The 14,532-nt window shown below is 40.3% G+C and overlaps 3 protein-coding genes across 3 annotated transcripts; 1 reads left to right on the top strand and 2 right to left on the bottom strand.

The window, feature by feature from the left end:
• Window positions 1-308: 308 nt before the first annotated feature.
• LOC120548503 (E3 ubiquitin-protein ligase TRIM39-like) lies at window positions 309-1,675 on the top strand. The gene is made up of 4 exons (XM_039784779.1): window positions 309-507; window positions 641-663; window positions 754-887; window positions 970-1,675. Exons 1-4 carry the CDS (start codon window positions 355-357, stop codon window positions 1,566-1,568), a joined length of 909 nt encoding a protein of 302 aa, XP_039640713.1. The 5' UTR covers window positions 309-354; the 3' UTR covers window positions 1,569-1,675.
• A 1,914-nt stretch (window positions 1,676-3,589) lies between these two features.
• Window positions 3,590-7,652, bottom strand: habp2 (hyaluronan binding protein 2). The gene is made up of 13 exons (XM_039784764.1): window positions 7,491-7,652; window positions 7,020-7,224; window positions 6,810-6,902; window positions 6,556-6,666; window positions 6,335-6,451; window positions 6,120-6,230; window positions 5,852-6,023; window positions 5,671-5,768; window positions 5,201-5,582; window positions 4,969-5,111; window positions 4,604-4,738; window positions 4,253-4,398; window positions 3,590-4,073 (listed from the first exon to the last, which is right to left on the bottom strand). The coding sequence occupies exons 1-13, from the start codon at window positions 7,548-7,550 to the stop codon at window positions 3,906-3,908; spliced, it is 1,941 nt and encodes a 646-aa protein (XP_039640698.1). The 5' UTR covers window positions 7,551-7,652; the 3' UTR covers window positions 3,590-3,905.
• Window positions 7,653-7,751: 99 nt separating this feature from the next.
• LOC120548489 (zinc-binding protein A33-like) lies at window positions 7,752-11,902 on the bottom strand. Its single transcript, XM_039784765.1, has 5 exons — window positions 11,519-11,902; window positions 11,135-11,368; window positions 10,979-11,025; window positions 10,759-10,901; window positions 7,752-10,659 (listed from the first exon to the last, which is right to left on the bottom strand). Exons 2-5 carry the CDS (start codon window positions 11,267-11,269, stop codon window positions 10,088-10,090), a joined length of 897 nt encoding a protein of 298 aa, XP_039640699.1. The 5' UTR covers window positions 11,270-11,368; window positions 11,519-11,902; the 3' UTR covers window positions 7,752-10,087.
• Window positions 11,903-14,532: the final 2,630 nt, after the last annotated feature.

Genomic DNA, 14,532 nt, shown 5'->3' with positions numbered 1-14,532 from the left:
TTATTTCCCAGAAAATATTGTGAATATGTTTGTATTTCTCTGTCAGGGTGTTTATGTTCTATGGGCCTGTTGTATTTCTGTCTTTAGAGCATGTTAGAGACCACCATGAACAAACTGCTGAAGAGGAGAAGTGAAGCAGAACATGCCATCAGGGACTTGGAGTCGTTGTATACACAAACAGTGGTGCAGTCGATGTGAAATGGCCATCTATTGTTTTATGTGAAGAATCCCCTTTTGTATGTATTTAAATAATGTGTCTTTTTTTTTCTTTAGAAGTCTGCTGCAGATTTCAGAGAGAGAATCTCAGACAAGTACAGCAGGATCCGTGTTGTGCTGGATGGTGATGAGCGTCTGATGATGCAGATTATCGACGCAGAGGAGACATACATGACAGAGTGGCTGGAGGCCCACAGGGGCATCATGGAGGCCCAGATCAAAGAGATAGACAGCCTCAGAGCCTCTAGCAAATCGCTCCTCCGAGAAACAAATGAGCTGCGATTCCTACAGGTAGGTTACCTCATATTATCACAGTGTGTTGTTGTGATCACAAAAAGTACAAATGCAGGTAAAATGTTTTCTGTGATTGCAAACGTACAGTACAGTGCAGTACAGTAGTACATGGCCTGTTTATTTTCAACAGCAAATCACAGCACAGAATCTTTGGTGAGTATATCGTCACTTGATTTTCTTTATCCTAACTGCCTTCTTTTGGCATGATTTTTGCCTTCTAATGGTTTTCAGTTTTTATTGTAGCGACCCTTTGGATTTAGCACCAATCCAGGAAGTAGACAAAGATCTGTGTGACCCTGAGAAGCTGAGAACAGTAGAGAGGCTGGTGGACGACCTCTCAGTGGCTCTGTCTCAACACTTTCCACGAATGTGGTCATGTTAGTAAAGAATCCAATATTTTGCCAGCTAAAATCAACCCCGGCTATCTCTGTGTACTGAATGGAGATTTGTATTTGACAGATCTAAGTTCTCCTGCTCTGGACTCCAAGTCAGCCCATCCCAAACTGGAAATATCCCAGGACAGGAAACAAGTGTACTGGAGAAGGCAGCCTGTCAGTGAAGCTCTGAGCCCTCAGCCTTATGACTCCCAGTACAGTGTCCTGGCTCAGGAGAGTTTTACTACTGGCCGGCACTACTGGGAGGTCATCGTCCAGGACAAACCTTACTGGCTAATGGGTGTTACCACTGGGTCAGTCAATACAAAAGGTGCTCCAAGTCAGAGTTTCTCCAGCCTGGGTGTGAACAACACATCCTGGTGCATCTACCATGGAGACGGACAGTACCTGGCATGCCATGATACCCAGGAGAAGCAACTGTCGGTGGGAAAGAGAGTCAGAAAGCTGGGCATACTGGCAAATCTCCAGAAGGGGGAGCTGTCATTCTATGACGCTGATGCTATGACCCTGCTTCACACTTTCTGCGTGCAGTGCACAGAGCCTCTCTACCCCATGTTAAACCCATGCATTGATGTAAATGGACTGAACGCGCAGCCGCTTACCATGTTTTGGATTAAGGACCCCTGGGATTGGCACGGAAACACAAATGGGGGCAAAGAGTGAACTTAGAGGACAACCTTAAATGACTGTGTTGTGAATCAAGATTCACTGATTGAACTCTATTTTTTTCCTCACAAACATTTTTACATGGTGGAAATGTCAAACATGCTTTAAAAGATGCCGTAAAAGACCTACCTCTGTATTTAAGAGAAGTTATTTCCAGAACTGATATAGAAAAAACGGTATTACTATGTTGTGATATTATATTATTGTGATCCTATAATTCTGATATTTTTATAGAAAGCTGTTAAAGGGGTGACAGAATGGTTATATGGTTTTTCACGCTGTTCCTTGAGGTCTCCTAAGAGGGTATGTAATATTGGTTGGGCTGAAAATGACTCTTTTGCTGTTTTTTTGCGCCGTAATGCTACCCTGTTAAATGGGACTGGACTGAAACGAGAGCTTTTCTGCCTTATATGGTCTGCTCATGAATATTTCGAAGAGCTGCACGCTGATTGGTTGAGCTTAGCACGCACGCACACACACACACACGCACACACACGTCTCAGAAGTGAATTCAGTAATGCAATAGCAGATGAACAATGTATAAAATTTCTGAGATTTAGAAGACTAACTGACCTCAGATCAGTTAGTGGCCTATGTAAATTTTGGGGCGTTACAAAGATAGAAGGTAGAGCCAAATGAGAAGGAGTTGAGAAGTTGACGTCAACTTTTAGCTTTGTTCAGATTCGCCCGTTTTCAGAGGCAGTTTCAAATTGTGAGATTTGCAGAGGAAAGGGGTGTCAATGGGATTTTTAGGTTCTATGTATGTCCTATTTACCCACCAAACTGTTGTTTTTCAACTATGACAAGGTAAAATCGGTTTTGCATTCTATCACCCCTTTAAATAAGAAATATAGTCAAGAAGAGATATTCTAATTTTATTTATTTCTATAGTCGTTGATAGTATCTACATTAACTTTTCAGTGTCATGTACAATAAATATTGTATCAAGGGGTATCGGGTGTAGCCTCAAACAGCACTTTTGTTCTGTTGTAAAGCCTATAGATTCAGTAAGCAGCTTAGCAGAGCTCTCATGTTTGACTTGATGTAGTTCAGGAAGTAAATGACCCGTGCATAAACTACTGGCTCGTTCATTGTACAACTGTCCCTTCAGTTCACCGGACCACGGATGACATGCATGTCTTCATTCTCTCATATCAGTGTTCCTGCAGCAAAGAAAATACCCAGCGAGGCCAATCATCTGTCAACCGAGACTTTATCATAGACTTTAAAGCTGGAGCATTTTTGTGGCTCGTCAACAGAACCTTGCTAAACATAATCAGCTTTTAAAAAGTGGTGAGAAAATGTAACCCTGTTTGATTTGAGCTATCATTTTGTGCACTTGTATATTATAAGGCATATTCATGTAAACCCAGATGACAGGCAGCTAACATTTGTGAGTAAAATCTACATTTTACACACATTCCAGCATCAACATTGAAGTAAACAGTAAGATGAAGCATTTATTAGCATGGTGTTTACGTTGATATACTGTCACTACTTTTACTGTTCATGCTGTGCCATCATTTGACCCATTTGGTGGGGGGGGGGGGAGGTCTCAGTTACAATTAGGGACACTCATTCAGTGGGCCACTCTTTCAGACTTTCAAAATATGACAGAAACGGTCACAACTTGAAGCAGAACCTTTCCACAGACCCTCTCAATGTACATTTTGTCATATCTAGCTTTAGAAAAAGCATTACATCTTCCAGCCAAGCAGAAGCTGATGGGGAAGTAGAAGATTTCCAAACTAACAAAATTCTCCTACGGGCCAAAAGTGATGTGAATGCAATGATGTCCAACTGGTTTGCATTTAAACTCAGAATTTCATCTGCCACACCAAATATTGCTATAAGAGGACAGGGTTCCAGCGTCACTCCAAGAACCTCGCTAACTATTGCCCAGTAGCCTGAAAGTTGAGGGCAGGACCAGAAAGAATGCGTCCCACTATTCTAATGTAATTCCAGTTGAGAGACCACTGAGAAAGACTGTGCTCGATTAATAAAAAAAAGATGACACATTTTCAGGGTAGTCACATTTAACATTTATTGTGTCTTTTCCTTTTCCACACATGCATCCTTTTTAATATAATGTTTGGATTGCCTTGGGCTATATGTAACAGGTAAAACACATGAACCTGAAATAACAATGCACGTTTACTCCACAACAAAACAATTTGATAAAATGGTTTAGATTTTTTTGGAGGGGTGTATAGAGTAGCATTGAAATACCTGGTACAACCGCACAAAACCCCGAAGCTAAATCATGAGTAAGAGTTGTCCATGCATAACCAAGTTATTAGCTGCACTGGCATGTTGCTGAGTAATAGAGGTTGCTTATGGAGATGCTGCCTGAGTCTTTGTATTGATCCAGTTCAGGAAGTGAGTGACCTGTGTGTAGACCCCAGGCTTGTTTTTCTGTCCACATTGGTCTCCCCAACTCACCAGGCCATATATAACGTTGGTATTGTTCTCCTGACAAGTCAATGGTCCTCCAGAGTCACCCTGAAACAAGAGCACACAGCTGACCACATAGCAAATGCACACAGTGCGGCAAAGTTAAAGAGCTTAGGTAAGTTAGTCATGCAGATATTCTGAATGATAGCATGCATTTAGTCTTGCATTGCCAGACCTTCCTCCACAGCGCTGAGCATGAATTTAACTGGGAAGTTCCTTCTACCAACCTGGCAAGCATCTGCCCCTCCCTGCAGGTAGCCAGCGCAGAACATACTATTGTCCAGGATTCTGCCATAAACATGAGGTTCAGAGCACTTTTCCTGGTTGATCAGCAGCACGTTGGCATCCAGCAGGTGGTTGGAACCATACTGAGCTGCAGAGAGAAGGTGGAAAAATGAGATTTTAGCAAATAACAACTATAATGCAACGAGGTTGTAACAAAGAAATGTGTGTCTAATTTCAGTAGTTGTATGCTAATAAAGATATACAGGGCCCTTTAAACAAAACACAACAACCCTGAAGTGCTTGTTAAACAAAAGAAAAAATCAAATTTTTGTAGTGGTTGAAAGTGGCCTTGCCTTCCTCAGTGACACCCCATCCAGCAATTTTACACTCCTTCCCATCAGGCAGTTGGACATCAGGAAGACAGGCTGTCTTCACAAATTGGGTCTCATTGGCACAAACTCCATCAGTGCCGCTCAACCTCAACAAAGCTTTGGAAAGACAGATTGGATAAAAAATAAAATTGGAATGCTAAAGCACTTCACTTTTGGAATGTTTACACCACATTATCACTTTTTTTCTTTCATCAATACTGTCATACTGTCATCAATCGTAACATTACAAATGGTGCTATTTGACTCTCACGTCCCATCCTTAGTTAACTAAAAAAGGATTTCTCAGTGTTTTTTTTAATATAAGATAAGAGAAAGAGATAGATCACCTATGTCGTTGTAAACAGCTGCTGGAGTCTCTCTGTAGTTCTCATGTAAAATAGCCTCTGCAACTTTTATGGTTTGTTCTGTGGGTTCCTTCGTATTCAGTGACAGATCTCCCATGACCACCTGCATGTCCATATTTTTTAGGCTATTCAAACACAAACAGCACATGATTCAAAAACTATTAAGTTGTATTTTGTGTTTTTTCAGACTCGCAGTCATTATGAATGCGCTTACATGCAGTGTCCAGCTGTCAGTACCCAGCAGCTCTTGATGAGAACTCCTCCACACGTGTGTTTGAATGGCAGGTTGGAGTTCTTTGGTCTCATTTGCAGGGACACCTGCCAGGGTAGAGCCCCGGGAGCGACCTTCAGACCCCCAAAAATTCGTGTAATGGGCCTTTTTGGCAGAGGCTTCCCACAAGTGGCAAACTGTTGCGAGGGAGCAGTGCCGGTGGGGATGAGAGGAACAGCGGGTGTAGTAGAAGGTTGTGGAGCCTGGCTGGGCTTCTCAGTCTCTGTAGGTAGGGTAGCTGATGCTGTGGGTTGAAGCGTTGGAGGTGGGGCCTTGGAAGCAGTGGGACTGGCATCTGTCGGGACAATTTTAGTTGGCGCCACACCTGAAAACACATACACAAGAAGTTAACGGAAGACAACTGTTTTTGGTTGACTCATAATTAGAAAGTTATCTGAAGCTTTAAAGCCAACCTGTTGGTTCAAGGCACTTAGTGACATTACAGTAGTCCCACAACAACCTGCGGCCTCTTCTGTAGAAACACCAGGGCATCTTGTCTTCGTCTGGGTTTCTGTGTCATAGAAAATATGTGAGTGAGCATCCTCTTGTAGATATCCTCTGCTACTTGAATACCCCCATTCATTTTCTCCTGACCTGCAGAAGTTGTGAGGGCCAAGTCCATCTGTGTCCTGGAAGGCTTTGAAGGGATCAGCTCCGTTCTCCAGGATGAAGTGAGAGTTCCAGTGGAGGCATTCATAGCCGTCATCTGTCTCGCTCACATTGCCACGGTATGACTCTCCGTCATCCACATAGCAGTCATTTGGGCCTAGGAATTATACCTCACCCAGTCAGTATATGAGTTATGATGATGCATATATCGGAATGGGGAAAGGAAAACAATAATGTAGGGCGTCGTATTTACCAACATGGCAGAAACGTCCTCTGAACCCCAGAGGGCATTTGCAGTCAAAGTTATTACCATCCTTGACGCACTGTCCACCATTCCTACATGGATTAGGCTGACACACGGAAACTTTGGAGAAAAAGAGTCAACAGTTAAAGCTTGCTTTTCAGGAATTGTATAAACATGTAGAAAAGAGGTATCCTGTCTTGTTTGGATAAAGAAACACTACTTACAAGTTCTGCAGTCTGGAGGCTGGAAGGGCATCTTACATTTGCACTCATAGAACGGGGCAGTTGGAATCCGAACACATTCCCCACGCCCGCATAGACCTTTTCTACAATATTTTGGGCCTGAAATGATAACACCATTGTTTTAGTTTTAGTTTGCTCAGAATATTGTATTGCATAACTGTCTGCAGTCCAACAACAGCATGGTAAAAAAAAAAAAATCAAACCTTTCTGGCATTTGCTTCCCTTAAAAGGTTTGGGGCAACTGCATTTGAATCCCCTCTTGCCTTTTTGCTCACACACTCCATTGTTGAGGCAAGGGTTTGGGATGCATTTGCCTAAAAAGTAGAAAAGTTAAGAGGGGAACGTAAGCTTTAAATAAAAAATAAAAAAAACTTCCAATGTGAGGTAGCCTTTTATGGGAAAACGGGACATTACACAGATTGGTATAAATAGTTTACCTGAGTGCCAATTCTCTCACCTTCTAGCGCTTGAAGTTCAAAAACCCAGTCTGAATGACTGTCATCGTCGTCGTCGTCATCATCACTCGGATCTCGGATCTCAAAGAAGTCGTCTAAAACAATAATTTTCCTTTATAAGATATAAAGCTTTGTTGTCTTCCTTTCGCTCTTACCCTGTAAAACTAAATGCCAAATTTTGTTTATGAAAGGAATTAAAAAGAAGCAGTTACCTGAAATGATGTCCTCAAATCTTCCTTTCTTCCTTCCTTTGTCATGTTTTTGATGCCCATGTCCCTTAAGCTCACGATTTTGATTTTCACGACGATCATGATTTTCACGACGATCAAGATTTTCACGACGATCATGATGTTCATGACGTTCGTGATGTTCTTGATGTTCATGACGTTCATGCTTTTTGGGTTTATCAGGTTTCAGCTGAACAGTAATTTGAAAGCACCACATAAGAGTCAATAAATATAATAATATATAATATAAATATAATAATGAAAGTGCTTAGTAGAATTTTGTTGATATTTATTACAAAACAATGTAATGAATTCATCTATTTGAACCTGGACGACAAGTTCGAATGCATTTTATTCCCAGCTAAATGCCTTATCAATAACATTGCAACATTGTAAACAAGAGCCATTACATTTGCTTATTGCTACACAATTGCTGTATAATCAGTGAATACATACTTCAGCAGGTATGAGGAGTGCCGCATAGAAGAGGCCAAAGAAGAGGAGCTTAAGGTTCATGCTGGCAGTGGATCAGAAGACTTCCAGGAGAGTAAAATGAGAGTGCACTGTCTGACAGAACGCTCGCACTCGTCTGAACGTTTGTGTAAGTACACTAACCTTTGTATGAGCGTGGGGTTGTCTGGTATCTGTCCCTGTTGCTGAGTCACTTTTATTGATTTTTTGTGTGTGGCATTTTAGGCCTTTATTTGTGTAGGACAGCATAGACTTGAAAGGGGAGAGAGAGGGGGAATGACATGCAGGTCGGAGTCGAACCCGCGGCCGCTACGTCGAGGAGTAAACCTCTATATATGGGCGCACGCTCTACTAGGTGATATAACCAGGTGCCCACTTTTATTGATTTTTTACTGTGCTCTTGGATACTTATTTTTCTTAGTTATAATAGGCAGAACATTGCTCATGTTAGGGAACACCTAAACAGGACAAATAAATGGTGCAACATCAAGATTATCATCTCTACCAGCCTTGAAAGATTGTTTCATGTTGAAATTCATTAGAATGAATTTAGTTTGAATAGGATAAGAATGCACTCAAATGCAACACAAAGGCTCAGAGAGCATATTTGCAAAGCCAATTGTTTGTTTGAACACAGACTTTGGATCCAAATACACTCGGTGCATTTAAGGATAAATTACTAAGTAAAATGTAATACTACTTCTTATATATTTATGTATCAGTAACTTCTATGACTTCCAAATAAAAATGAAACTCTTAAACAAGACTTTGTCATACAGAAAGAATATGTACACTCAAAGTGCATTAAAATTTCATGGTCCGCTTTTCTCAGTATAATGATCTTAATGAAGAGATGGGCCACACTTCTAATATATTGTACATTCATCTGAAAGTGCAATACAGGCACTGTGAGAAATGTAGTGTTCTCCTTGTGAGGAACTATCTTCCTACTATAATTTATTATCAGTATAAGCAGGCTACCATTCTTTTAATAATGCACCCTTTATAATGTGTTTATTGGTTGTAACTTACAGCTTTATTAATGGTTAATAAAGAATTTAGTGATGTGTTATGGATTATGTTTATGCCCCAACATTTGCTTTGTGTCTTCAGCAAAATCTCTAATTCATGAGGACTGTTAGACCATTTGGCCCAAACTCCATTTATTAATAGCTTATTACCATTTCCAACTTTACACTGGGTAGATTATTAAAAAGAAGAGAAACCCATGATAAAATGGATTGCCAAGACTTATAACCACATTTTTACCAAATAGAAAGACAGACAGATATTCCACAACTGGATAACTCATCAATAAAGCATTAGTACTGTGGATGATTTTCAGCCTGTTGGGCTGTTGGTATGTCGATCTGTCCACCACTTTGGTCCAGACTGAAATATCTCCAAAAATGACAATGATTGTCATGAGTACTACTATGAATTTGACGTTTTGGGCTTTTAGAGAAATATCTCAAAAACTGAATTGTCATGTGGTACAGATATCCACGGTGTCCAGAGGATGAATTATATGTCTTCAGTGATTTCCTGTCTTTTCTTCTATAGAGCCACCAGCAGGTCAAAGTTTCCCTTATTATGTGAAATATCTCAACATCTACTGGATGGAATTGCACCAAAATGTGTGCATACATTCATGCTCCCCAGAGGAAGAATCCCCCATGAGGTAGTGATGTTTCGTTTAACGAGCGATCTGATGCTCCTTGGTACGAACGAAGGGAACTGAGTCGTACTCGGTGAAAGCTGTTCTTTGTATTGTTGCACGAAGTGTTGCGTGATTTGCATTCAAGGCAAGGCAATTTTAGTTACATAACACATTTCATTTGAGAGTAAATTCAAAGTAGTAAATTCACTGACATAAGCAGAGGAATGTGGCGTCACCGTGTGTAATGTTTGTAATGCAGATCCTTGACCTTAGGTCGTAATTTAGTGCTGCTGAACCTAGTCCACACATGGGAAATTAAATTGTATTGGGATGCAGTGGGATGTCTGAATTGAAATCTGATCCCTAATCACAAACAATGAGATGAGTTGAGTGCTAACAGACAACATTTTCTATAATTATACCAACAATTATAAAAACAAAAATCCATAATATATTATCTTGTTGGCTAAATTAAATACAAATAAAATAGAATGAATACAAAATGATGCAAAAGCGTATATATCTATATTTATATATATTATATTTTGGTTCTTCTAGAATTCAAATACAGAAGTGTGATTATCTTTAATTAAACCACGAATGTATCAATCACGGCAATCCAAATAGGTTACACTTCCAGTTTAGTCCAGCAACCAAGTATTACTGTTCATACTGTGAATGTTTAATGTTCTCAAAAATCTGGTAGCCTATTATGACACCGAAAGCATCTGTAACAGATTCATTGTTTTATTTAATTAGTGACATATTCTTCATTAAATGTTTAGTCCAAAGACATAATTTTTTTATATATATATAAATGAAGCCATTACTTGCTTATAAACTTTTATAATTGGTGCATTATTAAAAAGTGGGGCCTTAGCAACAAATTACTAAAAGCTTTTCTGTGGAGCCTCAAAGCTAATCAGAGATCACTGGTAGGAGATGGAGCATTACAGATCACAATAGGCTGCGCATTGGTGCCATTGTGGTCATGGCCAGGACACAGAGCCAGGTGGAGGCAGTCTGAGAAGGTTCCTGCACAGAAGGAGAACAGCGGCGTCATGTTCTCTGCCTCAAGAAACGTCACCAACCCTGCAGGGAAACTACACAAAACACCAATCCGACAGAAGCGTTTGGTGAAAGGCAGCTGATGGGGCACCCCTCCGTGCCAGGCTGTATACTCCCCATCAAAGAACTCCACACACCAGGACTCGTCCCCCCGGCCCAGCCAGCAGTCCTCAGTGGTGCCCTTGCGGGGAATGTTGGGATAGGTGACGCCCAGCTCCCAGTAAGTCTTCCCAGTCACATCAATCTCCCAGTAATGGTGGCCAAAGCTGAATCCTTGCAAGCTGATGACATTGAGGGTGGTGTCAAAGCGTCCAGGGAGGTCAGGAAGTTGCTGCCAGGTGTCTGTGTAGATGGCGCTGTCCCCACGGGGGGAGATGATCAGCTTTGGGTGGGCCGTCTCCGGATCCAAACACACCTCGCTGGAATCTGGAGACACATATTTAACAAACGTTTAGACAGAAAAACCTACAGGAGGTCAAGTTGTGGTTAAAAACACTACTGTATAGAAATATTGTGTGAACTGACAACTCTTGGTGAAGCTCTTGATTATAGGCGTCTGTGAGCTGATCAGCAGGAGCATGTTGTTGGCGAGGCTGAGGATCTGCTCGGCTTTAGCTTCGTCCAGCCTCACACTGCTCGGGTCTGAGCTGTTTAGCAGATCCATCACTCTGAAGAGGCAGACCACAGTGAGAAACATCAGCTGCTCCATTTTTTTGTATTATTAATTAAAGATGTGATTCCATACCTGTCCACTGTCTCCGTGTCTTGCTGCTCAGGGTATGAAAAGACAGACTGAAGAAAAGGAAATTAAATGAACTTTAAAAGCTAATTGAAACATTTTCTGGTTCTCACACACAAATGAGAAATCATATTTGATCCACTGGACTTTACGTTGAATCACCATTGTATCAGGGTCTGTGTCGGTCTGGTCCATTGCCACAGTGAGTCTGGCCAGGTCCTGCTCTATTTCCTGGATTAGAGAACAGTTCCTTTCCATCAGCCCATCCAGGGCAGAGACTGCAGCCCGCTCCTCCATCTCCAGGTGGGACAGGGTGATCCTCAGGTCCTCATCAAGGACGGCCCGGATCTCCAGATATTTCCGTATGATGTTCTCTTTTATCACTGTGGACCTTTTCTGAGTCAGGCATAAGCATGTATCAGTTCATTATACCTGCCTGATCACAGGTGTAATTTAACTTTCAAATGTATCAAATATCAAACTACAGACAGAAAAAAGTCATGTTGTGGCAAAATTTCGACACCGACTGGTCTGAACACAACTTACTGTAATTTCTGATTGCCGTGCTGCCAGTTTTTTCAGTCTGTATTTCACGGCTTCCCTTTGCCTCTTTAGACACTCCTGTTGCTTTTCTAATGTCTCCTGTAGAAAGAGTCGCAAACATATTCAGCACAGCTCAAATCAACACCAGCCAGACAGATTCTTTGTGAAGTGCAGCTGCAGAAGCAGTTCATTATGCAGCGGGATGTACAAAGCAACAAAGCGGAGACTGACTGACAGGAGTGTGTGTTTACTGTGACAATCTTCTTGTCTTCAGTATTTCTCTTCGACTGTTTATTACAAGGCACACCATATTGTGTGCATTTTTGAGACTGTATTTTCATATGGTACAGTTTCCTGTAGCCGCACTGAAGGCTTTGCTGCGTTGCTGCTCCCTTATCAAGCTGAAAAAAATGATGCCCATTGATTTCCTTATTTCTATTCCATGACAGGTCTGGCACACTGCAGTGTTGTGACGCTAGAAGCAGGCATCTCTCTTCTATATTCCAAGTAGGGGTGTAAGAAAAAATCGATACACTTGAGTATCACGATCTTTTATTTAGCAATACTGTATCGATTTTCAAAAATGCAATATCGATAAAAAAAATATATACATATATATTATTTTTTTTATTATTTATTTTTTAGTTTATGTGCAAAAATATTCATGTAAGACAGTGGTTCACGTTTATGTTGTGTTTAAACCCCCTACCGCTAGACGGCTATGCTGAGATGCACCACTAGTGTCCTCGCCTGACTTTTTGCTAGAAGCTAACAACGTAGCTATGGTTGAACTTTGGCCTACTTTAGCATATAAACATTTGTAAGAACCTGTGAACCACAATCCCAAACTGGCAGTTTGATTTTCTGTGTAATGAATTGTTTATCTAAAGTAAACTTCTTTGACTTTTATGCACATCATGTCTTTTTTTAAATATTAGTTTTTCTAAAATTATACTTTAAAAAAATCCCAATATTTCGCCTAGAAATATATTGCAATATATTGAATTGTGACCCATGTATCGTGATACATATCGTATCGCCAGATTCTTGCCAATACACAGCCCTAATTCCAAGTGTCAGTGTTTGTCAGTGCTGCCTTCTCCAGGAGGAAAATTATGATTGTTGTCCCATAATAATTCCCCCCTGCAAGTGAATGAGGCCACACTGCAGCTCTCACAGCATTCACTGCACAAGTGATGAATTAGATAGCTAAGGATTTTATTCTAATTTATTTAATTTTAAATTAATTTATTTTAATTTTTAAGAATTTTATGACCATACTGGCATTTTTGTGTATTTATTACACTTTTACTTAAGTAAACATTTGAATGCATGCATTTTACTCGTAACAGAATACTTCTACACTGTGGTATTGCTACAGTAGGCTCCTTTTACTTAAGATGTGAGTAAGAGACAGCTTCTGTTCTATGAACATCACTTGTATATTCATTGATTCTGGATTTTTCAGTGAGGGAGAAGGAGTATATGCAATTTTAAGAATTTCTAACTGGTTTTTGAACTTATTTGTTGGGGGAAATATATCAGATGCAAATTATTCAGAGTATTTTATATGTCTTCAAATGAGTCGGGAGTGAATCTTTAAAGGTGCAGTAGGTAAGACTCATAAAACTAACTTTCTGTCCTATTTGCTGAAACTGACCCTATGTTCCAGTTGAACTACATGAAACAGGTCATTTAAAATAAATCCGGCTCCTCTGGCACCACCTACAGCCTGTAGTGCAATTTGCAAAAATCCACAGCTCCCTGTTCAGATCCTCCAATCAGGGCTAGGGGGGGCGTCTAACTGCATGTCAATCACTGCTCATGCACACGCATTAATTCTCCCTTGTGGGGGGAGGGGCTTAGGAGACGTTTTGGGCTTTAGCAGAAAAGGGGGAGGAACTGAGAAGTTGTCGATGTTCACATTTTTTGGCTTAAGTCCTGGATCTTTACAATCCTACCTACGGCACATTTAACAGTGATTCTCCTACGATTCAGGGAGCCACTGTTTAGTTCATTTCAGGATAGTATGAACATTTGAATTACAGAGACTTTAAACATGCTTGTCCACGTGAGTTATCCACTCAATTGAATATAAGTTTCCTTGCTTTTTTTCTGTTACATTATCATTGTGGGGTAATTAAGTTAATATCAAACATTGTCTTACAAAGTCTTCAGGGTAGTAGGGGTGTTTTACAGTATTGTCCAGATGACATCTGATATAAAAAAAAAAGAGTAAGCTGCTTTACAGCACTGCTTTTATAAATATCACGTTGGAAACAAAAACCCAGAGGACAAACAATAGGAAATCACAAAAAAGGATAACAATTTATTTTAATAGTGTCTTGCATTAAAGAGGTTGTTGCAGCTGCCAGTCTCGAATGTCTTTGCTTCTCAAATGCACGTGAAAGCATCTGGAGGTGTTCAAATAATTAGCCTATTGTTAACACACATAAAGATAACTAACAAAACAGAATGTTATTTAATGTTCCCAGTGATGCATTGTTTCTGAAGCAAGATTTAAATATTTAATATAAATCATATACCGATGCTTGGAATGAAGAAAACCCTTATTTAATCTAAAAAAACAAATGGCATGCTTTGGGAAATGGTCAGTTATTTATGCAGTACATGATGTGTTCCAAAGTGGCTTTCAAGACACAATACTGTAATGAAGTTTCAATTTTGGAAATCAGTAGAATAATGACAGAAATGTTTACTTGGTGCTTGTTGTTCACTAGTCTGTCTTTTGACATCAGAGACATCATTTCCCCACAATAAACTGAGATGCAGCTGTAAAGAATTGTGTCAGAGTAGAAGGCCAAGCTCATGTAAAAAAGATGTTTCCTCACAGGCGGCCCCAACTAATGTTTGTGTAGAAAGTCAATAGACCTCGCTGTCTGATTGGTCTCATAAAAGTCCTGAGACTACCTCTCACCCTGTGTACCATCACAGAACCGGTGTGTTTATTGGTGAAATGCAAAGAAGAAAACAGAGAACAGAAAAGAGGCAGTGGG

This window comes from Perca fluviatilis, chromosome 19 (assembly GCF_010015445.1).
Source record: "Perca fluviatilis chromosome 19, GENO_Pfluv_1.0, whole genome shotgun sequence".
NCBI lineage: Eukaryota > Metazoa > Chordata > Actinopteri > Perciformes > Percidae > Perca > Perca fluviatilis.
This window is presented reverse-complemented; position numbering and strand designations above follow the sequence as displayed.

Coding starts and splice junctions, on each gene's coding strand:
- LOC120548503 (XM_039784779.1), top strand. CDS start 355: ATGATGCAGATTATCGACGCAGAGGAGACATACATGACAGAGTGGCTG. Junction 508..640: donor ATGAGCTGCGATTCCTACAG/GTAGGTTACCTC, acceptor TATTTTCAACAG/CAAATCACAGCACAGAATCT. Junction 664..753: donor ATCACAGCACAGAATCTTTG/GTGAGTATATCG, acceptor TTTTTATTGTAG/CGACCCTTTGGATTTAGCAC.
- habp2 (XM_039784764.1), bottom strand. CDS start 7,550: ATGAACCTTAAGCTCCTCTTCTTTGGCCTCTTCTATGCGGCACTCCTC. Junction 5,769..5,851: donor GGCCCTCACAACTTCTGCAG/GTCAGGAGAAAA, acceptor TCTATGACACAG/AAACCCAGACGAAGACAAGA. Junction 5,583..5,670: donor TAAGTGCCTTGAACCAACAG/GTTGGCTTTAAA, acceptor ATGTGTTTTCAG/GTGTGGCGCCAACTAAAATT.
- LOC120548489 (XM_039784765.1), bottom strand. CDS start 11,269: ATGGAGGAGCGGGCTGCAGTCTCTGCCCTGGATGGGCTGATGGAAAGG. Junction 10,902..10,978: donor GACACGGAGACAGTGGACAG/GTATGGAATCAC, acceptor CTGCCTCTTCAG/AGTGATGGATCTGCTAAACA. Junction 10,660..10,758: donor CAAGAGCTTCACCAAGAGTT/GTCAGTTCACAC, acceptor ATGTGTCTCCAG/ATTCCAGCGAGGTGTGTTTG.